Source organism: Podarcis bocagei (assembly GCF_964188305.1).
Source record: "Podarcis bocagei genome assembly, chromosome: 8".
NCBI classification, from domain to species: Eukaryota; Metazoa; Chordata; class Lepidosauria; order Squamata; family Lacertidae; genus Podarcis; species Podarcis bocagei.
In genome coordinates, this window is record NC_138133.1 from 59881090 (window position 1) to 59904847 (window position 23758).

Sequence of the window (23758 nt, forward strand, 5' to 3'; positions counted from 1 at the left end):
TACTGCTTCTAAATCTGAAGCTGATAATACAGTCATCATGACTAGTAGCCACTGACTGATTCTTCTTCCACGTGTTTGTTGAATCCCCTTCTAAAGTCATCTAAGCTAGGGGCCATCACCACATGTTGTTACCACAAATTCCATAATTTAATTACGCACTCTCTGGAATTTCCTGTCAATCTGTTTCACTGGATGGCTCCCAGTTTTTTCTCCCAGAAGGAGAAAAAAAAGTATTCTGTATCCACTTATTCAATGCCATGCAAGATTTTCATGTCTCCTCTTAATGGTTGTTTCCCCCTTAATCTAAGAAACCCCAAGCACTGTAGATTTTCTTGGTTAGATAAATTTATCTAAAAGCTTTCAGTTGATCAAAAAGGTGTCCATGATTAAACTGGATAGCATTTAATACAAATGTTTATAAGAACACACGGCAAGCACCATCTTAAGAGGTGTTACCCCTTGTCTCTCAAATTGCAATGAATGCCTTTTCTTCTGTGATGCCTGCCAGGACGCATGCATGCACTGTCTGAAAACAAGCATAGGTTCCTTTCTTTAGAAAAAAATATTTTTACTCATATGCAATTTTCATATGCAAATGTAATAAATTTCTTAATCAATTATTAATTCTTTAACAAGGCAACAGCTCTACTTGAAAGGAACTCATTTTGTTACTATAACGAATTTGCTCAGGGGTGTGGGATCTACCACAAGATGTTTGAGGACTAGTTTTATTATCCTTCAGTAGCAGCTCTTGGCAAAATCCCATATATTACACTATGGAAAGGTTTCAGTTTAGAACCGTGTCTGAATGTGCTTGGAATAAGGATTTAGATGGATGCAGGCATTGCATGGGGAAAGGGTTGGACTCTGTGGTAGAGCACACACTTTTCATGCAGAAGATCCTAGGTTCAATTCATCACAATTACGTCTGAAACCTGCTTTCAGGCAGACCATGGGCAGGGAAAAATTTCCAGTTAGTGGTCAGATACTAAGATCCCCAAGCTGCACAGGCCATTTTGACAGGTGGGCAGGACTGCCTACTTATCAAACAACTGACATCAGGTGAAGAAGCATCTCCCCTTGCCAGGAAGCACTAAAAACCAAGAGAGGCAAGGCTTCAAAATGATGTTGAGAGCTTCCATCCTCAAACCACTTATCCTAAGGATCTTCAGAGCCCCAGGATTTCTCCGCAGAAGACACCTAATCAACGCTTCACTCTTATGCAGAGCTGTCCAAATTTTTCATGTCGGTGACACACTTTTTAGACCTGAATCATTTTGTGACACAATAATTCAGATTTACTAGCAAACCGAAGGTTAAGCAAATCCCTTTCCAGCCTTGGGAGGAGCACAGGGAGTGTTTGCGCGACACCCCTACACACTGCAGCTGATGACACACTAATGTGATGCGACACACAGTTTGGAAAGTTCTGCTCTACTGAGTATTTTACAAGGACTATGTCATGTGGTTAACTTTTTAAAAAAACCTTCTTGAGATCCTGCCTCTTTGCTTTGCTTTTGGGGGTTTTTCTTTTGATGCTGTCTCTTACGAGCCACTGCAACAGAAAGCTAAATCTAGGTACAGCAAACTGAGAACACATCTACCCACAGCAATGAGACCGAATATATTTAAAGTCTTAGGTCAGGGATGGGGACCTGTGGCCTTCCAGATATTGCTGGACTACAACTCTCACCATCTCTGACTCCCATGCCAGCTGTGGAGGTGGAGCCCAACAACATCTGGAGGGCCACAGGTTCCCCATCCCTGTCTAAGATCTTAGAAGAACTATGTGCTGAGAGAGCGTGAAGATATCCCTCTCCTGTATCAGGTATAATTCTTACCTTTTCCATCTGTTCTTGAAGTGGAGATGAGGCTTTATAGCCAAGCTGTAGCAAGATTGCTTCAGCTGCATTTCTTTTTGCTATCTTCTTGTTTGGGCCTGTACCTGTTGTAATCTCGTTTCCTACCTTGACCTAGTAAAACAGAACAAAAAGGTGTTAATCATTATAACATTGATCTTGGAAAGTAAGAGTAGGAATATACTTATGCACAGAAGCACTTCTGAAGTTTGTGAGTGTCTTAAGAGACAAACACGTATTTGAAGTTCTTGTAGTACTTTTGTACTGAACTTGTGAATCAAGAGAAATCCAAGTTCAAATTCTTAGTCACAAAACTAACTGGTGACTTTCAGGAGTCACTTTCTCTCAACCTAGCATATTTCATAGGGTTGCTATGAAGATAAAATGAGAGGAAATGTACTGTATAACTGTACAATTTGAAAGCTTATTTCTTGGGAAATGTGTTTGATCACACTTACATAATTTCATAATTTTGGATTTCAGCTGCATCGTAGAGAATTTGTTTTTGTAGAAAATAAGTCTTTCCTCAAAACATTACAAATGCAACCCTGTACACTTTCTGCTTAGTTGAAGGAAATAACAGGGCTGATATAAATTATGTATTCAAAAAACAAAAAAATCTGCTATCTATCAAATCATTAAAAGCACTCTCTGTGCATTCCTTGCAACTAAATGTTTATTTCACTGCAAACGTTTTGCAGTGTTTCTGAAATATGCTGAGGCTCAGGCTTTGTCAGACCTGTGCAGGTAAGAAGTTCTAAAGAAAGTGAACTGAGATTAAGGCTGCAATTCAATAGACACTTATTTGAGGGAAAGTCCCACTGAACATAAAGGGGTTTATTCCCGAATAGACATGTACAATTATGCTACAAATGAAATGTTTTGGTTTAAAAATAAAATAAAATTAGAAAACTACAATGAAGTGAAAATTAATTGCATGATGCATGAACTGTTCTTTCTCAGACCTGTAAAGCTGGTTTAGGTATTATTGTAACCTCTATCAAGGATTAAAGGTCTGACTACAAAGAAAAAGCTTGCTGAAATTAACTTTGGGAACAGAACACCAACTAATGTCATCAGAGGTTTTCTTCTGTTTATCTAACGGTCAGCATAAGTAATTGGATCCATTTCATCACATCTAAACTTGCTCTTTGTGTGACAGATAAAAATGAACATATTATCTCTAGATACTTTATTTCCACATTCAATCAGAACAAATGAAAACATGGTTTAGGCACTTTATACAAAAGACAATTTACTTTGATAAGTTTGTGAAGGCCATAATAAATCTTGTGGGACTCTGGCTCTGTCTAATGTGATATGATTTTAGCATGAAAATTTCAAAAACAGTATCATGTGTCTTAGGTTACAAAGTTTATTTACAACCAGTAGAAACATCTCAACTAAAAGAAACAGGCAGGATCAAACTACAGTCAAACAACTTTGTTGCTTTTCATAGGAGTTTCAAACACAAGCTTAATTCTCCCATTGAAATCAGCAAGACCTGAAAATGCAAAACTTTGATGGGAGCATATTCTAACTAATGTCCCTTCAAAGAAAAGGCATAATGTGTAATATGTCTATAAAATTGTCAGTATCCAACATCCTTTCTCTTTTTCATGACCAGATAGAAGGGTATTAGCTTGTGTGTGTGTGTGTGTGTGTGTGTGTGTGAGAGAGAGAGAGAGAGAGAGAGAGAGAGAGAGAGAGAGACTGCAAGTGGGACAGACGGATAACAGCTTTCCTCCTTTCCTCCTATATTTTAGATTGATTATGGCTAGGGATGCCCCTCTTCCAACTGCAGTCAGCACTGCACTGGAGAAAGATGAGAGTTGGACTTGCACCCATCCTTTGCTGCCCAGTAATGGTGGCTTATATGCATAGCTGTCAACTTACAGATTTGAAAAGAAGGGACCTGCAGCCTCGAAAATAAGGGACCAGCAGCCAAAATAAGGGATTTTCAGAGTACAGGTATGTTCAACTTCTGAGCCCCTCAGAGCCAAAGGCAGAAAGCCCAGCTGGCAGCCAAACAAAGCCTCAAGTGGTGGTTCCCACAGCACAGCAACCCGGCAAAGGCGGTGCAGCAAGGAAAACCACCATCACCTCTCCGCTGGGAAGCGCTGAGCAAAGACGAGTCCCCAGGCAACGCAGCCAATTTCACTGGCACAAGGCATGCAAGCTCCACCCCCCAGTCGTTCTTAGACACCTTATTGGGTGAGCAACGCAGCCAAGCAACACAGTTGGAGCCTCCCTCCTCCCTGGCCAGCAGGGAGGGAGGGAGAGGAGCTGCTTCCTTTGAAACCCGGGAAATTTAAGGGACATCATCAATAAGGGACAGCAGCAGGACACAGCGCTGGGATAAGGGACTTTCCCGCCAAATAAGGGATGGTTGACAGCTATGCTTATATGACAAGCCAAGGCAATTTTCATCACAGCCCTCCCCCCGTCCCCCTGCAACAAACTATCTGACCAGTTTTAGCTATACAACAGGGCCGGGAACCTTTTTGGCTCCAGACGCTAGATCCTTAATACTGACATCACATTGTTGTGGGTTGTCCTGCCCACCTGTAAAATCGCTTGTGAGTGGGATTCCCAAGTATGGGAACTGCAGTCCAAAGAGCATCGCCAGACCTATGCTTTGTGAGCCTTCCCACACTTCTCCTTGCCATCCCTGATGTTGGAGGAGGGGAGGGGGATGCTTGTAAATGGAGGATCAAATGGAATAGGAAGGACTGTCTTAAAGCCCTTTGCAAAAGTGCCCTTTGAAGTAGCTCTGTGCCTCTCTTTTAAGTAAGCATGTCAGTAGGAAGTGGGGGAGAGAACAAAGAAACTTGCATTATACAGTGCAGGCTCCTTTCTCCTCTCCCTGCCTAATAAAAGAAGTGCTGCTTCAAAGAGCTCTTTTGCAAGGGGCTTTAACCCCACCTCATCAAACGATCTCTCTCAGTTCTACAACTCTTGAAGTTTTGAGATCGTTTAGGGTGTGTTGTCAATTTTATGACTGTTGGGGGGGTTGCTTTACAGTATTGACTGATTCACTTTTCCCTGGACTTGAAACAATAAACTGCTTGCTGAGTCTTTTCTGTACACTGCAGATAATGTTCAGCCTCAATCATCACACTAGTCTGGTGCCGTGTTTTCCACCACTTCTCTGATGAGTTGTCTCTAGTGAGCTGTTCTTTCCCATTCTGAGTTTGATATTTTTGTAATGAAGAACTTGTAAATGCATTTGCTTATTTCCTCCTCCATCCAAATCCATTATCCTTTTATGTCCAGTCTTTTCAGAGTGTAAGTCTGAACAGGGACTGGCTTTGTTTTAATGATCTGTACTGCCATTCTGGGAGTCTTTTTTGACTGAAGAGTGGGATAAACAATATTTAAGCAAATAATAACAAGAGTACGATTACTAGCCAGCCAGCACTGAATGCATCTTTTTACTTGTGACTATACATTTATATTAATGCAACAACTGAATTCAGGGATATTTATGTATGTGTTTCTTCTAATTTGCAACATGTCACCAGCAACAGGCAACACAACAGACCAGACTTAGCAATGTTTGGAAACATAGATTCTTGGAACATGTTTGGCTGTTTATGTTTCCAACATTGTTTTATTAAAGCTTTCCATATATGCACAATTTGTGGTTCTGCATCTTTTTCTGCTCTTTTAGACGTGGCAGCCGTTTATGCTATGACACACCCCGGGGCAACCATTTTGTGAGTGATGCCCACACCACATTCTCAGAATTCCATATGTGCCCATGGGCTCCCCAAATCTGATAACCAGTGGTTTCAAACATTTGGAAACATTTGGATACTTGTACTGATGTATATTTTACATGTAGTGTTAAAATTTGTGTGTTAAAAATGCATCCTTTTGGCAGGGATAGCTAGTTAAACACAGAGAAAAAAATTAATGACAGCACTGTTCCTCTCATTAGCTTGCTTCTATAGCAAGAAAAGTTGAACAGAGAATGACAAAGTTTTAAATGATTATTTAAAACATTTGAAATATTATACTTGTGTTAATCTTTTTTCTTCTTTTGTCAGAGTAAAATAAGTAGAGCAAAAAGCACCAATCTGAACACAATTTGAGGCACCTGCATAACAAACTCTCGGCGACGAGGCATTCCCCTTTCTGAAATAAGAAGATACTCTGGTTCCTTTTCCCTTTTGGCTTGTTGAATCTGAGCCAGACGGCTAATGGGGTTCATTCCTTGACCATATTCTGGTCCAGTCTAAAAAGAGAGAGGAAGAAATGAAACAGGCTTTGTTCTGAAGACAGTTATAAAGTATGTTCCTTTGCGAAGGTGCGTTCTCACCCATTCCACTTCCAACAGTTTACATCCGTTGAGAACTCCTGAACACATCTCCACAGGTGTCATCATATGAAAACATAGCCATACAAGTGGCATCCACCCATCTTGCTTATGCACAATAAACTATACCTGTATAATAACTTTTTTCAAACAACCACAACATTCTCATATGCATACTGCAAGGAAGAGTTCAGAAGTTTTTGCTTTCATTTCCTGTTAATGGCAGCTTCCTTTTTCATTCAAACAGGAAACTGCGGTCAGCATTAGCTATTGTTTGTCTAAACAAGCCAGTTTTAGAAACCAAGGTTTGACGGTTTGCACAGCACAATGTTTCAGGCACTATCTGGCTCTCTCTCGCTCTAGAGTTTGAGGCCTGGGGTGCCTACCACCTTTCACTAAATAGATCCTACCACCTTTCACTAAAAAACAAAACAGAAAAGTTGCCTAACCTCTGACTTACATTGCACAAAGAACTGTGGAGTGCCTTTCCCAGAATATTTTTCATTTCAGCTTTCCAAACTCAATAAAACCTCCCAGATTTGCACCAAGGCATTATCGCTCCTTGAGTTTACCTCAGACATCATTCCAATTTATACAGAATATAGAAACTACTTAGGGAACCCACCCTTCTGAAGGGTTTTGTCCATTTCAGTCCTTGCAACAATACTGTGAGCTTGGTGAATTTTACTGGACCACTTATAAAGACAGGAAAGGAGAAAGGTCAGAGAGATTAGCTTTCCTAACATTACACAACAAGACAAGATCGAAAGATAGGTTGACACTCGCCCCACCACCCCCAGACAGCCTATATAAAGCATCCCCCATGATAAATTAAGTGTAAGGTAAATGCTTGCTTGATGCAGATAGCTATCAAACCTGATAGTGTGGAAGTGTGCGCTGGCAGTAACATGTGCAGGGAGATTAAGGCACAAAATAATTTATCTAATGCCATATGTGTTTGGGTCTTATGCCACAATAGTAAGGAAGAATTTATAAGTGAGGTATGAATGAAGTTTGCATACAGACTTCAGCAGTGATCTGCAAGTCAGCTAAGATAAAGTTGTTAAATGTAAGCTAGTCAGTAATTCAAAATGTAACATGTTTGGTTATAGGTCACTGCACTTTTAAACAATAAACAACTGTATAATAAAGACAACACTAAAACACACACACACACAGCAAAAGTGTTCAAGTTACTTAAATAAATATGAGCTACCTTATCAATATGCAAACCATAAATATCATTAGGATTTAGATAAGGAGTATATAAATGGAAAAATAAAAATCCCTCCTATGAACATACGACAAACCCTACCAGATCCAACCAAAGGCCCATCTAGTCCAACATCCTGTTCTTCCAGTGGCCAACAAGATGCCTATGGGAAGCACATCAGCATCTCTCTCCCCACTTGTTATTCTCAGCAGCTAGTATTCATAGGCCTATCACCTTTGACAATAGAGGTTATGCACAGGCATCCTGGCTAGTAGCTTTTTATAGTCTTATTTTTTGTCGTGACTGCAACACACATGTACTGGTCCATGTGAGAGTAACTGAAGCCTCCATTGCTACAACATGTCTGCCTTTGAATGCCTCCTTGGTTTAACTTTCCATCTCAAGATTGCTCTGGGCGTTTTGATCAGGTGGATGGTAGTATGTTCCCATTACTAAATTACCCCTGGGGCCCAGGATTGCCACTCACAGACTGTGCCTTTTGGGATTTCTAGTTTGTTGGACTCTATTCAACATCCAGTGTGACACTATTTCCAGAACACCCTTCACTGATCATCCTAAAAAGTTCATAGATAACGATGTCCCGTTGTTTGCTTCCATTCCACCAGATTATGCCCACTATATCTATGTTCACTTCAGCTCACCCATCTTGGCTCAGAAGCTTCTGGCATTAGCACATAAGCAACTATAATGCAATGTCTTTCTCCTAATGTCTCTGGCACATACATTTTACCCTACAGCACTTTTGCTTCTTTGAATTGCTATAATATTCCACTGCACTTTCACTGCCCAGTTCTACCCATCTCCCATTTGAACAATAAAAAACACATGATTTTGGATGACTTATCCAGAACTGGATGATTCTCTGCTCCTATCGGCTTTCTCCCAGCTGCTCTGTCACCTTTTTTTATTTTAAGTGCCAACAGTGTACTTCCATTCCTGTTCAAATGAAGCCTGTCCCTTTTTGTACATGCCCTGATCATCCCAAAATGTTCCCCAATGCCTAACATCTCCAAACACCCACTCCTGACACCACTGTCTCATTCATATCCTGAGCCTCCTCAGCTCTGCCTGTCTTGCAGGCCCTGGCTAGCATTTCAGAGAAAGCCACTTTGAACGACCTGGACTTTCAACCTACTACATAGCCATCTATTTTTTTTCTCCTAGAAAAACAACATTTTCCCACATCCTTGGAGCCAACATGCCCCACAACCATTGAACTCTCCCCAGCCCTATCTACTAGCTCATCAAGGCAACGTGTAAGATCTGTAACCCTTGAACCAAGCAGGCAAGTCACCTGGTTGCCTTCATGCTTATCAGAAACACAGCTATATATGTCACCAGTGAATGAAGTCTCCAAGAAGTACCAAGAAGTCTCACAGGAATATCCTTGACATGAGTTAATAACCTGCTCACTTCCCAAGGAAAAGGCCTCTTCAAAAGGATAATTTCTCTCTCACTCAAAGTGACATCCTTCTTCCCTGAGACTTCAGAGCCTGGAAGTGGTATGTCACTATCACATCCCTGAATGTCATGTTCAACAACCTCTCTGACCACCTCAGTTTCTTTAGGTCAGCTTGTTCTCTGAGAGTCAGGGCCTCAAATATTGAAGTCTTATTCTTCATTGTCCAAACAATACTTGCATTAATAGAGTATATTTATCAGAAATGGGCTATCATCTGTTAATCCAAATGATAAACATTTAGCAAATTTATGGATAAGTTGTTCTAATAGCTTCAGTAAATTGCTTCCAATAGTGACAGCTGCAACAAACGTGTCTCTCTCATATCGGTCTCTACAGCCACTGTAGGAGCTTAACTCTCCAATGGTTTGGTTTCACCCATGAAGGGGCATTCTTCCATTGCCTCCCGAGACAGACGGATGCTGGCCAGCTTCAGTAAAATTAAATCAGCTTATAGCCAAACCCTCCAGATTTAACTGTTTGCTGTTGCTTGGGCTGCCTTTCATCAAATTTAGCTTTGTGATTTTCTTTAGTAATTAGAGCTTGTAAGCTGGGTAACTGTGCTGAAAGAATCTGAATTCTGAAAGCACCTGCTTTGCATTGCTGCATGCAACTTAACAAGGTGCAAGGAAACATCATTCATGGTGAAATAGTTTTAACTGCTTTACTGCATAATTATTTTCCTCCTGACCCTCCCCCCCCCGCCCAAACCACCCCAATAAAATAAAATCAGGTAGGGAAGGGATGCTTGCAAAATCTTTTGTGGAGATGAGAAGCTAAAAAGATCGTTTTTATGATGCTGAGCCGAAGTGGTAATGTTTCACAAATTATATAGGGGATGGCATATGGCTGACTTGTACAACACCTGAGTTTGATCAGATTTAATGCAGATAAGTCTAACTCTAGCCCTTTCCCCGCTTTCAGGAGGAATTTCGGATGAATACACAAATCAGGACCAGCCCCTCTAGACTGAAGCTCATGAATCCTAGAAGAAGCAATAAATCCACTGCCACCATGAATAAACACTCCATTTAAGAAACTTGAGCTCACAGGAATTTAGGAGGTTAAGAAAGAAGCTTCATTACACCACTAGAAAGCACACTAGTATCCTGTAACAGAAAAAACAGTTTTGATGGATGGGTTGGTTACCATTCAACAAGTCCTTATGGACATGATAATTATAAGGCAACTAGGACCTGGATCTGCAGTGAGTTCCTGAGAATCAAAGAGTTATATCACACAACTTCTAAGTAGTGATTATTTTAAAGTGTGAGCAAAGAAAACCAGCTTTCAATCCGTGGAAATTTGATTCTTTGAATTCACTGCTAAGAGCAATCTTTGGTTAACTAATGTAAAAACCCTGAACAGAAAAGTTTACACCTCCTTCAGACACAAAGTCTTAGATTCCAAGACTGTGTGAAGGAGCTAACTTTGACAAATTTCATCAATATATATCAAAGATAATCTGACTCAAGATCACCTGGATTTCTGCCCCTCCCCCCGGTCATTTAGTACACAAACACGTATTGTTCCACTGTAGTTCCATGAGCCTTTTCTCCTTTTAGGGAGGGCACATGCTTTGTGTGCTGAAGGTCTGAGGTTCAATCCTTGGTATCTTAATAAAATTATAATAAACAAATCAAGTTCTAGGTAACATGAAAGACCTCTCCCTGTTTCAAGGTGCTGTCAACACACACAGGTCATCCGCAGGGCAGGAAGAACGTGAGGCACGAAATGCAATTAGCTTTTATTTACAGAAAGTAACAACAAAGCAGAGTTACTCAGGCTCGACTTATTCAGCTGGTGACGTTGCTGGAACTGACCACTGCTCCCCTTCTCTTCTAGCCTCTTACTCTGGATCCTCCCCCCAAGCAGACGAAGGCTGTATCAAGGCAGTAGGCTTCTCCTCTGGGCCTGTCTGGCTCACTGCTCAGCAATGTGCAGGTCTCTCCTAGACTGAGACTGTCCTGCTGCTAAGTAGCCAAGGAAACCTCTGAGAAGATAGTGAGAACCAGGATCAAGGAGGAGGGCAGGCAGATGACACCAGCAGGTTAGCAGGCAGCCAATATAGGTCTGAAGTTTAGGAGCAAGAATCAGATCAAAGCCTTACAGGACCATGGACAGATCACTGGGTTCAAGGAATTTGTTCTTACAGAATCCTAGATCCAAACAATGACTAATATATCATTCCAGGTCCTGAATGTACTTTTGAGGCTCCACCCCCAATGGTTTAAAAGCATAGTAGTAGCCCTTGGGCCAAGATGCTAGCACTTTGGCACCTTTTCCATAGTCGTTTTGGTGCCTGCTAAAGATGTTCCTTTGTCCACAAACCTTCAAAAAACGTTATCCAAGCTGGTATCTGTCTTGGATTCGAACTGATTTTATGTATGTGCAGTTTCAAACTGATTTCGTGTTTATAATCATTTTTTTAAAACCCTTTTTATACATGCATGCATATATATATATATATATATATATATATATATGTAGGTTTTGGTGTCTTCGGGTGTCTTCCCGTGTAAGAGTTGGGGTGTCTAGGCGACGTTTCGACGAGGTCTCACTCGTCATCTTCAGGCTGGTGCTTTCGGCTTCTTGTTACTAGAACAGAGCAGGATCTCAGTGTTTGAGTTCCTATAAATACTGTTGAGGGGGTGTGGTGTATAGCCTCCAACGTTCTGGGCAGATAGGAAGTTCCTAGGTTAATGTGCCTTTTCTTCTTTTGTTCATTAATTACTTGAGGGATATCTTGAGTGATTACTTGAGTGATATTCTGAGTACCACTTAGGAGGGTCATTAGGTGTGGATTAGTTGCTAAAGCTTTCGTGTCTTGACCTCTTGACCTTGTGAAGAGTTTTTCTGAGAAGATGGCTGTACTGCACTTAGTTGTGCTCTGGCTTGGCTTCGTGTATAGGGGCGAGCTGTGGTTTTGTGCCCTGTGCCAGCCAGATCTGTGTAGGGATTGCAGGGGGGTGCAGCATCCGGAGGTGCCACTATGGTTTGGCTACTGGATGGTGTCTGTAATTTATCTGTGGAGAGGGTCTGGGTTTGGGTCTGGTGTGGTTGATTGGAGATGGCGTTCTGTGTGCCTCTGGTTCTGGTGTCGGTTTTTGTGGGGAGGGCTAATTTCCAGATGTCTGGCAGGCGGGACGTGTCGTCACGCTTGTTCATGTTGTGAGGGTGTTTCTCTATCTCGATGGCTTCCATGATTATTCTCTTGTGGTGATGTTCCATGTTAAAGAGCAATTTGGAATCTGCAAAATTAATTTCGTGTCCTGTTTCTTTCATGTGTTGGTAAAGAGAGGAAGTTTTTTCTTCTTTTTTGACGGCATTCTTGTGTTCTGCGATACGTGCATTTATTCGTCTGTTTGTTTGTCCAATGTACGTGGCTGGGCAGACTTTGCAGGGTATTTCATAGACCCCTTGGTTTTCTAACTGGATTTTATCTTTTGGGTTTCTGAGGATATTGGCTATTTTTTGGTTGGTGCAAAAGGCTGTTTTGATATTGTGTTTATGGAGGATTTTGCTAATTTTATCTGTAGTGCCCTTGATATAAGGAAGGAGGGCCATGCCATTGTTTTCTTCTGTGTCTTGGTTTTTGGGGGGTGTTTCTTTTTGGATTAGCTTCGTAACCCTGTTTTGCTGGTATCCGTTGGCGATTAACACATTTGAGAGATTCTGTAACTCAGTTGTCAAGTGGTCTTTGTCAGCCAGGCGTTTGGTTCTGGAGATGAGAGTCTTGGCTACGGAGTTTATTTGTGCAGGGTGGTGGTGTGATTGTGCATGTAAGTAGCGGTTGGTGTGTGTTTTTTTCCGGTAGATAGTGTGTCCTAGGGAGCCATCAGGTTTTTTGTAGATTAGGACGTCAAGGAAGGGAAGTTGGTTGTTGGCTTCTATTTCCATAGTGAATTGTATTTTGGGGTGTAGGCTGTTGAGATGTGTGAGGAAGCTATCTAGTTTTTCCTTCCCGTGTGGCCAAATTACAAAGGTGTCGTCAACATATCTGAGCCAAAGTTTGGGTTTGTGTTCTGACTTGTCTAAAGCATTGGTTTCAAAGTGTTCCATGTACAGATTTGCGATGACCGGTGAGAGGGGTGATCCCATAGGTGCAGATGAAGCCAATAAAATCAGACTTGAAGTCACCAACATCCTCTGCTCCAGCAAACCACCCAGAAGCAATTTACACAAAGAAGAACAGAAAGCACTCACCAACCTGAGGAAAGACAACAACATAATCATTCTCCCAGCAGACAAAGGTAATGCCACTGTTGTGATGAACACATCGGACTACCAAGCAAAACTATCAAATCTACTCCAAGACCCTACCTACCAACCTATAAAAACAGATCCCACCACCTATCTGGAAAAAACCACCAAATCCAAAATAAAAGCCTCTCCTATCAGTGAAGAAATCCAGCTAAGAATCATCCCCAGAGAAAAATCATCCAGATGCCCCAAACTCTACGGTCTCCCCAAGATACACAAAGAAGGAACACCACTCAGACCAATAGTCAGCTCCATAGGCTCACCTCTACAAAATCTCGCTAAATTTCTCGCTAAGCAACTTCAGCCCTATGCAGAATCTATCGCTTCACACGTTACAAACTCCTTCCAGTTCATAGAAACAATAAAGAAGCAAAACCTACATCCCGATGACCTACTTGTGAGCTTCGATGTTGTATCTCTCTTCACACAAGTGCCCATTAATGAAGCCTTGACAGCCATTCAAAACAAATACAATCCCCCCGAATACATCCTGGACCTGACCAACCACTGCCTAACCAACACGTACTTCATCCACAATGGACAAAGATACAAACAGATAGAAGGAGCACCTATGGGATCACCCCTCTCACCGGTCATCGCAAATCTGTACATGGAACACTTTGAAACCAATGCTTTAGACAAGTCAGAACACAAACCCAAACTTTGGCTCAGATATGTTGACGACACCTTTGTAATTTGGCCACACGGGAAGGAAAAACTAGATAGCTTCCTCACACATCTCAACAGCCTACACCCCAAAATACAATTCACTATGGAAATAGAAGCCAACAACCAACTTCCCTTCCTTGACGTCCTAATCTACAAAAAACCTGATGGCTCCCTAGGACACACTATCTACCGGGAAAAAACACACACCAACCGCTACTTACATGCACAATCACACCACCACCCTGCACAAATAAACTCCGTAGCCAAGACTCTCATCTCCAGAACCAAACGCCTGGCTGACAAAGACCACTTGACAACTGAGTTACAGAATCTCTCAAATGTGTTAATCGCCAACGGATACCAGCAAAACAGGGTTACGAAGCTAATCCAAAAAGAAACACCCCCCAAAAACCAAGACACAGAAGAAAACAATGGCATGGCCCTCCTTCCTTATATCAAGGGCACTACAGATAAAATTAGCAAAATCCTCCATAAACACAATATCAAAACAGCCTTTTGCACCAACCAAAAAATAGCCAATATCCTCAGAAACCCAAAAGATAAAATCCAGTTAGAAAACCAAGGGGTCTATGAAATACCCTGCAAAGTCTGCCCAGCCACGTACATTGGACAAACAAACAGACGAATAAATGCACGTATCGCAGAACACAAGAATGCCGTCAAAAAAGAAGAAAAAACTTCCTCTCTTTACCAACACATGAAAGAAACAGGACACGAAATTAATTTTGCAGATTCCAAATTGCTCTTTAACATGGAACATCACCACAAGAGAATAATCATGGAAGCCATCGAGATAGAGAAACACCCTCACAACATGAACAAGCGTGACAACACGTCCCGCCTGCCAGACATCTGGAAATTAGCCCTCCCCACAAAAACCGACACCAGAACCAGAGGCACACAGAACGCCATCTCCAATCAACCACACCAGACCCAAACCCAGACCCTCTCCACAGATAAATTACAGACACCATCCAGTAGCCAAACCATAGTGGCACCTCCGGATGCTGCACCCCCCTGCAATCCCTACACAGATCTGGCTGGCACAGGGCACAAAACCACAGCTCGCCCCTATACACGAAGCCAAGCCAGAGCACAACTAAGTGCAGTACAGCCATCTTCTCAGAAAAACTCTTCACAAGGTCAAGAGGTCAAGACACGAAAGCTTTAGCAACTAATCCACACCTAATGACCCTCCTAAGTGGTACTCAGAATATCACTCAAGTAATCACTCAAGATATCCCTCAAGTAATTAATGAACAAAAGAAGAAAAGGCACATTAACCTAGGAACTTCCTATCTGCCCAGAACGTTGGAGGCTATACACCACACCCCCTCAACAGTATTTATAGGAACTCAAACACTGAGATCCTGCTCTGTTCTAGTAACAAGAAGCCGAAAGCACCAGCCTGAAGATGACGAGTGAGACCTCGTCGAAACGTCGCCTAGACACCCCAACTCTTACACGGGAAGACACCCGAAGACACCAAAACCTACATTCCTGTACCCGTGAAAATCTACGAAAGCATATATATATATATATATATGTTATAGTGTAAATTGCTTCGGGGTTCCTCATGGGAAGGAATTTATAGCTGAAATTTATAAATAATAAGGCAATAGGGTGCAAGGCATTCTTGGGAGTGAAAGCAGCTGGCAGGAGAACAATTAAGCACCTCTTCCACCTGTCAATTTACTGAAAATTGAACCCTGTCCCACTACCACTCTGCAGCTGTTCACAGGTGACCTTGGTTCCAGGGTCTGGGCCTGCCACCGAGCATCTGTTCCAGCCCGCCAAATTAGCTTTTCAAGTGCTGTTTTCATAGCCAGATTGGTGCAGCAGTATCGGGCGGATGACAAGGCTGCAACGAGCATTTTGCTCTTGCTATGATCCAAGGAGTATTGCTCAGCTTTGTCTATAAACTTTATGAGCCCATAACAATCTAACTGGATGCAGCTGGACTACTTTGTCTCAGCACTGGAACATCTTTTAAAAAACACGATAAAGGCAAAAATAGCACAAACAAAGCTACTCATCAAATGGGTATCATAAAGGCAGCAAAAACAAATGATGGATAGATTTTATATGAGGACTGCTGTCTGGTGGCACAAACATACTTGGGAAGGAACAGAGCTAGAAGCATCAATGTGTTATAGCGAGCACACCTATTAACAACAGCTACCTAACTTTTGAAATACAAAGCTCTGTTCTGTCCTTTATCTTTATTTAAAGTGAATAAAAATGGGAAAGGCAAATTATTAGCTTACTAAAAGGTCACTTTATTTATTTTCAATAATTAGGTTTGTCTTAAATGAAAAGCAAATGTTTAAAAACCCAGTAATGACGTCTGGGTTTATAGAATAAAATATCATATTGTATCATATAGTATTATGTTTTTGGCATTAGTACTATTTGCAATTTAAGGCAAAATATTCTAGTATAGAAATAGCTGCTTCCTGGGCCCAACTGTAAGATACATTGGCAGCCTTTCAAAGGGGCAGAATGGAATGGGGTGCTTAACCTTCGCTTGTCACATGCTTCCCCCCAGACGTTTTCCTTCCCTGTACTACTGCTCTCTACCCATGGAGTTCCAGAACTGTATGTGCGAGCAGACGTCGGATCCAGAATGAGATGCATATGCAAACCATATGCAATGTTCTGTGGAAGTAACTAAAAGTAATCCTCAATTTTAAAAAAGCCACAGGTGTATCTTCCTGAGCAAAATAAAAATTGCACTACATACGTTGCAAACCATAAAAGGCAAATGAAAGCATTAAGTTTGGCAACTTCTATTATTCGAATGCATCATTACCTTTAACATTGTTCTGGGGCGTTTTTTAAAATGAAGCTTTGGCTTTTCGATCACAGGAAGAGGGGGAAGTTTCCGTAGTTCTTGCAGGACTGCTATTGCGGCTCGCTTCTTTGACAGTTTCTTGCTGTTTCCTTCACCTTCTGCAGAGAATTCTCCCACTGACACTTGGGTAACAAAACTCTTCATATGTGGTGGTCCACTTTCCTTTATTACCTATCAGCCAAGACAGGACATGCAAATGAAATGATTATAGGATTCATTTCTATTACATAAATTTGTCCTTATTATAATTATTTGTATGGAAATACGGTGAGCAGGAATAGGAAGATTAACAACCAGGTGTGTTAAAGAAGGCTTGATAATGTATATTATGTCAGAGAGTAAAATTTTACCCCCTGTAGATTTTCATTCCAACCAAACAACACCTTTCTTAGATTATAACTTTTTATAAGAATCCAATCTGCATAAAAACCTGATCGCAATAAGCTCATTCGGCAGTAAATCCCACTGACGTCTACTGAGAAGCCAGTGCAACATAGAGATGAAGAGATTTAACTGTGAATCAGGAAGTTCCAGGTTCAAACTTTGCCTCTTCCAATGAATTCTCTAGGTGGTGTTAGGCCTCAGTTCTCTGTCTGCAATATGGTGGGGATGGTGAGGATAAAATTGCTGACATAATGTACAGGGCTGTTGTGTGGATTGCAACTAGATAGTGCATGTGAAGTGCTTTGAATACATGGACATTATACGCAAATGTTGCCGAAAAAATTATCACCTACTACTTATACCATCCCCTCAGACTGTTTGCTTGCTTTGGAAAGGCAACGTACAGCTAAGAGAGTGTGAAACAGAGATAACATAAAAACAAAGTTCTAAGAGTCAGTGTGTTCAATGGAATAAAATGAGTTGGGACATGTGAGTTATTATTTATTGTATTTATCTATTGCTTACTACACAAACTGCCTCAAAGCGACTTATAATTGTAAAACAATTTGTTCAAAGATATGTTGTAAGGGGAGCTATGAGGACCACAGAGTGGATTCAGAGATTGCCTTTTGATGGTGAACCAATGCGTGTCTAGCACCCATGCTTGGCCATTTTTAAAGACTCTGAAATGGTAATAAAAGACCAGCGAAGAATAAAAATACTCAGTGGGCTTTCCACTGATTCTCCCCTATAAATGCCTCTCTGCTCATATTAGCAAACATGAGCTTTCCAAGATAATGTGTAGTAGTACTACCCTGAGTATTATCTACATATTGTGGTAATGTTGAGATTTTTGCCTTGCTTTTGCAAAACCGTTCAAAGTACAAATCCTGTTGCATGACACTATTTGCATACGTGGAACAAGTATGTGCATGGCACAGGAAGCCACTATTGCTGCTGAAGAGATATCACTTATTGCAGTACAAAATGTGACTTGCCTCTTCAACAAAAGCTGCAATGGAGAACTCGAGTAACCTCTGGCTGTGCATGGCTGTCTGCCCCCGCTCCTTATAATGGCCACAAGCAAAACAAAAGGGAAGTACTTTGACTATATATTTCCAGTAATGGATGCGTACTCATATCACTGACAACAGCTAACTCCATCTATAGGAAATTTAAAAAATAAATAAACTATATTAAAAATTAGATTTTGATTAGTTGCTTTGTACAGAAAAGGGAAGGTGGTGGCCACTGTTCACAGCAAAGATGAATTGCAATGTTGGTCTCAGAATTTTCAGTCTAGAGGGAAACATCCCTTGTGGTGCCTAACAGAAAAACGGTAGGAGAAGCTAAGTATGCTCACTTTACTGGCTTTTAGGCCCTACTCCAGACTCCATTGTAAAGAGAATGAGTTGTTCCACTGGATATGTAGCACACCGTGTTAGGCCCCTATATAAATGACAAAATATCACAATTGGTAAGGGAATGCCGCAGTAACAATGCCACAGCATAAGTGAATATATACACAGTACAGTCATTGGAAAGATTAAATTTAGTTGTAAAATAAAGCTTCTGCTGTAACTTGAAATGTGAGGAATCTGTCAACATTACCAGCGTTTCACAATGATAAATGGAACTTTGAATGTAGCTGTCAGCCAGAAACTGCTACTAAGGCTTTACTAAGGCTTTACGTAAGCATTCCAGCACCGTTGACTATGTGCATCACCTGCTGTGTTCTTGCCATGGGGAACTACTGGACAATGCTTGTTACATAACTAGTGACAAGTAACACACTCCCCCACTCCCACCCTGCACCACCTTCCCCATCTGGCCAAGTGCTATTCTAAATAGGTTTTTAAAATATATATATATATATAGAGAGAGAGAGAGAGAGAGAGAGAGAGAGAGAGATTGTTTTTGGATATGACAAAAGGATATGTAAACATGTCACATGAATGCTAGCTTCTCCCTTAAAAAAAACATTGTACAAGATGCTCCGTTTCTTCACACCACTCAGCTGTCATTTCCCCAATGCTTCCTTATTTTAAAATTTTATTTTCCTTGACAAATGTGAGGTCTCACTCTGGCACTAGAGAACATATGTCCCATGTGTTTTGTTTTGCACCGAAAAGGAATGGCCCTCCACAGTGCCTGCTCTGGTGGTAAATGCTACTTCTCCTTCAGGGGCTCCACCACGATGCTCATACAGTTACCAAGCCAATGAGTAGGGTGAGCGTTGAGGTCATGACTCAAGAGCTATACAAACCTGCAAAATGAGTGCATGTGGCGCATTCCAAAGCAGCAGCTGCGGGGCGCACACACTGTGCTTCTTGGTATCTCTTGCGCACGGTACCTTCCTCTTCAACTTGAGCATTATGTTAGTGAAGAACCTGTGAAGTATGCTCCTGGTCCCCCCCCCATTGTGTGTCTCTGTGTGGCACATGGGTGATGACTAACTGGAGAGCTGGAAACAGCAAGAATGGCAACTCAAGTTTGTGGCCACCAGCTCTGACAACTTTAAAAAAGAGATTAGGGAAGTTATTGGAGGATAGATCTACCAAGGGTTATTAGTCATGCTGGCTATAATCTGCCTCCATAAACGGAGGCAGCCCCCCGGGGATCTTTCAGGAGGAAGGGTGGAGTAATAAATTGAATCAATTTTCTTCTTCTTTGTGGTGAATACCAGTTGCCGGAGAGTAGCAAGAGAGGAGGACTATTGCCTTCAGGCCCTGCAAGTGCTTGGCCACTGTGAGAAACAGGATACTGGACTAGTTGAACCTTTAGTCTGATCCAGCAGGGCTCCTTTTATGTTCTTAGAAGAACAGCATCAATAGGCAGCTGGAGAATATGACTAGGGTAAAACTTTGATCTTTAAGTGTTTTATTCCAATACCACATCTCTCATTAAAGTGTTTTACAATGTTTCTAAAAGATGTTAGATAACAAACCCTAACTCCACTTCATCAAGCACAGTGAATGGGATTAGGCAACACTGTAATCCCTCTGGGCTAAATATTTAGGGCAAGATTTTGCCCTCAGGCAGTGCTGCTGACATCAGAGGGCAGAACTTGGCTCCTAGTTACATTGCACACCCCACCCATTCTCCAGATATTGTGCAAGTCTTAAAAAGTTGTTTACACGAAGCACAAAATATCTTTAACTGTTTGCTGGCTTACATAAGAGCAATGATATAATGTTGTCTGTGGTTTTTGTAACCCAAAGAAAACGAGGGCTGCTTTGCAACTATCATGTGAACAAAGACATCTGAAAGCTTTAATGCATGCCTGGTACAAAATAATACCGGCAATTCCTAAAGTAAAATCCTATTACAAACACCAAATCCTGTGGCCTATTACAAAATGATGAGTCACTGCATTGTTTCCAAATATAGGGTCTGGGTTAAACCTAAATTCTGACAGTGATTATGCTACCTTTTCTTTGCAAGATTTTTACCTCAGAGGTGACTGCTTTGAGTTATCAACTAAATTTTGTCATGAATTTGCAGGAGGCTGATGCAAAAGAGAGGGTACAACTTGAGACCATCTAATGTTGCAGAGAGCAAAATATTCAAGGAAGCCTCTTATAAAGCTTTATCTGGTGTTCTTAAGGACGGAGTAGGAGCCCAGGAGAGCAGCAGTAACTCATGTCCTAGAGAAGGGATATGAAGGGAATAGGTAGGAATGCCAGGCTGTTCCATCATCAGTTAGTGGGGATCAAACAGACTTATACCCTCTCTGTTCCAAGGACAGGTAGCAGCACCATCTATTTGAATTTACGACGTGTTATTGCCTGGAGTGTAGTGCCTATTTCTGTTCACTGTGGTGTGTGATGTGAGGCACCACTACAGCACCACCCCTGCAGCTGTGATAGCACTGCCGCATGCCAGGATCAGTATGGGCTGTGGAAGGCAGTGGCAACGGAAGCAGTGGACTGGTGGTGGCAGTGGTACATGCAAGTGCATCTTCATTTGCTGGTACTTCCCCACCCTTGCCACTGTCCTGCTCCATCCCGCCAGAGCCAGAAGGGTGGTGCAGGTCAACATCATGACTGAGGATATAGGCCAAAGGAATGAACTGCAGCAACTGCCAGGTCTGGGTGAGGAGCTGCAATATCTGTCTTTCTGTAGCTGAGTAACCTGCTGCAAAGAAACAGTTTCTCAGCTTCTTCTTTTGCCTTTCCCATCTTGCTTGTTGTATCCCGTGTCCCTATTCCCTCTGTACCCCATCTGACATTGATAACAGCTTTGTAGTTAAGTAGCCACAGATGACAAGGAACTCCATGCAGGTGAGTTTATGGAATTCCATGCAAGCAAGGAGGTATGGCATATTGGTCTCTCGCCTATACCTAGAATAGAAACCAAGTGTGCTACAAGAGAAGGGGGAACCTACATCTGTGCCCAGCATAGAAATACAGTGGACAGCTGCAGGATGGATGGATCTCTCTAACCCTTGTCCACCAACTCACAACGGGCTACTACTATTATTTTTTTATTATCACCTAGTAACTTCAGCAGACTTAATTCACAAGACTGATGTATTGCATGATCTGAAAAACGCTTACTCAGAATAAATCACATTGATTTGGATCCAGAGTAACAGTACAACCCTAACTATGGCTACTCAGAACTATATCCTATTTAATTCAATGGGGTTTGCTGCCAGGTAAGTGGGGTTAGGATAGGAAAGTTAGTTGCACCAAAAACAACATGACAGAAATTAATCAACGATTAACCCATTGGTTTAATGGGTTCTACATGCAACCAACTTAAGTCTGCATCTAGCCCATTGATCTCCATAGGACCTACTCCCAAGTAAGCCTTGGCATGTCTCTCAGTATCTAACATATTCGTTCCATCTGAGAAAGTATTTCTATTTGTGCAATGGAACTTTCCCCCTTCTCCTCCCACCATGAGGCCCCTAATTCTGTTCTAGGTTTCCTCCAACTCTCTGGATCCTTAGGCTGATGGAACCAATTAGTTGGATACCCACACACATCTTGGCAAAAGTACCTTTTAACAAAAACTCATAGAATACCTGTTCCTTATCTGCTAGACAATGTGAAATTATTATTCTCAATTAAGCCAAGGGTCAAACACCCAGAGCCTCTTGGGAACCACATGGCAGGAGCACTACCTTCCCGTCATAGGCCTTCAGGACCAGGGCAGCAGAGCTCTCTACTGAAGGTTGAGAGGTAAAGATTGGATGCGGTTATTGCTTAGGAAGGTAAAATAAGCAGGTATCTGTATATTTGGCCCAGCTCCTTCACGTCCACCCTTCACTCTCTAACAAATGAGCCAATTTAATCAGCATTTTAGTCAGGGTGCTCTGTTATTAAACAGAGTGCTGTAGTTGGATATGGAACCCTCAGCCACGTTAAACAGTTGTTGTAGGTATAAAAACAGCAATGCCTAGGAAAATGTTACTTAAATAAGAAATAGTAACTATAAAATATATATACTGTAGTTCATCAATGAAGCATGGTGCACCAGGCAAAAACATATCTCTACCCGCACACAAACGGAAACAGACAGACTGTAAATAAAGATTTAAACCAAGAGGAAGTTCAAAGAACATTTTGACTCCTCAGTCGTGTATATACTGCAGGAGGAAAAGTAGAAACAAAAAACTAACGGTAAGGACTCTCTAGAATGGAGCAAATAGCAGCTTCGGGGGTGGGGAATAGAATGCCGTAATTATATTTAATTTAATATTAATAGAAATTACTTGCCATTTGGGTTGGATTTGAGAACAGAAGGGCTCTTTCCCTGTGCAGCTCTCAGAACTCCCCCTGCCCAAAACGGTCTTCCACCCTCCGGAGTAGATTTTTTGAGGGAAGGCATAGGAAGCTGGAGGGGGGAGGGTGCTAGTGAAAATACTCTGGTCAGGGCAAGTATGGCTCCAACCCATTATTTTTCTCTTTTGTATGCATGTTCAATAAACATGTATCTAGTAGCACTGTATTTGACAAACTGCCTATAGGGAGCGGCAAAGGAATTTCTCCCTTTCCCCCGTTCCCAGATATTATATATCCAGCAGAATACAATGTCAAACTTACCTCAAAACTGACAGGCATGCTGCGTTTCAGTGCAATTTCAAATACTACACTGATTTCTGACTTGTTTGCATCTTTTTCGTCTTCCATTTCGTTACCTGGCTCTCCATTCTGGTCAAGCAAAATAAGAAATTTTGATTAAAGCAAAACAAGACCCTGAAGCATATTCACTAAAATGTTCATGCAAACAAGTACATTTGCAGCCACTTTGATCAAGCAGAGGCGGCTTGATCCTGGGTAAAAAAAGAAAAGAAAAGTGGTCCTGTTCTTTCAGGGCATGGAGTTAATTTTAAATTCTTGTGTGGATGGGTTGCTTGTTCACAAAAGTCCAACCCAAACAACAGGCTGAAGGCTCAGTCACTAATTTCTGTAAAGAGTATGCTGTTGGAAGGCAAGAACACAGATTTAGTCTGTGACCAGTACAGATAAACGCTGTCAGCCTGTCTACACGGGGAGAGATAGCAAACTGCCTTTAAGCAGAGTTTGGCCAGCGCAGCCATAAAACATAGCCATGGTTGACACCAATCATGGTTTGAAAACTCACTTCCAACCATGGGTATGCTTCCTAATTTGTGGACAGTACTTTAAATAGTTTAGGAATCCATTCATAATCCTTAATCTAGAATTCAGAAAAATCAACAATG

The 23758-nt window shown here is 41.6% G+C and overlaps 1 protein-coding gene across 4 annotated transcripts in view; it reads right to left on the bottom strand.

Moving 5' to 3' along the window:
* STAU2 (staufen double-stranded RNA binding protein 2) overlaps window positions 1–23758 on the bottom strand; it is a 146300-nt gene that overhangs the window by 92889 nt on the left and 29653 nt on the right. For all 4 annotated transcript variants that reach the window (XR_014010631.1, XM_081204620.1, XM_081204621.1 and 1 more), the window contains exons 7-10: window positions 23118–23225; window positions 16639–16851; window positions 5962–6099; window positions 1842–1973 (exon numbers count right to left, since the gene is read on the bottom strand). Coding sequence is in view for 3 of the 4 variants with exons in the window: in XM_081204620.1 (XP_081060746.1) it covers window positions 1842–1973; window positions 5962–6099; window positions 16639–16851; window positions 23118–23225 (591 nt within the window). In the remaining variant the exon portion in view is untranslated. The remainder of the gene's footprint in view (window positions 1–1841; window positions 1974–5961; window positions 6100–16638; window positions 16852–23117; window positions 23226–23758) is intronic.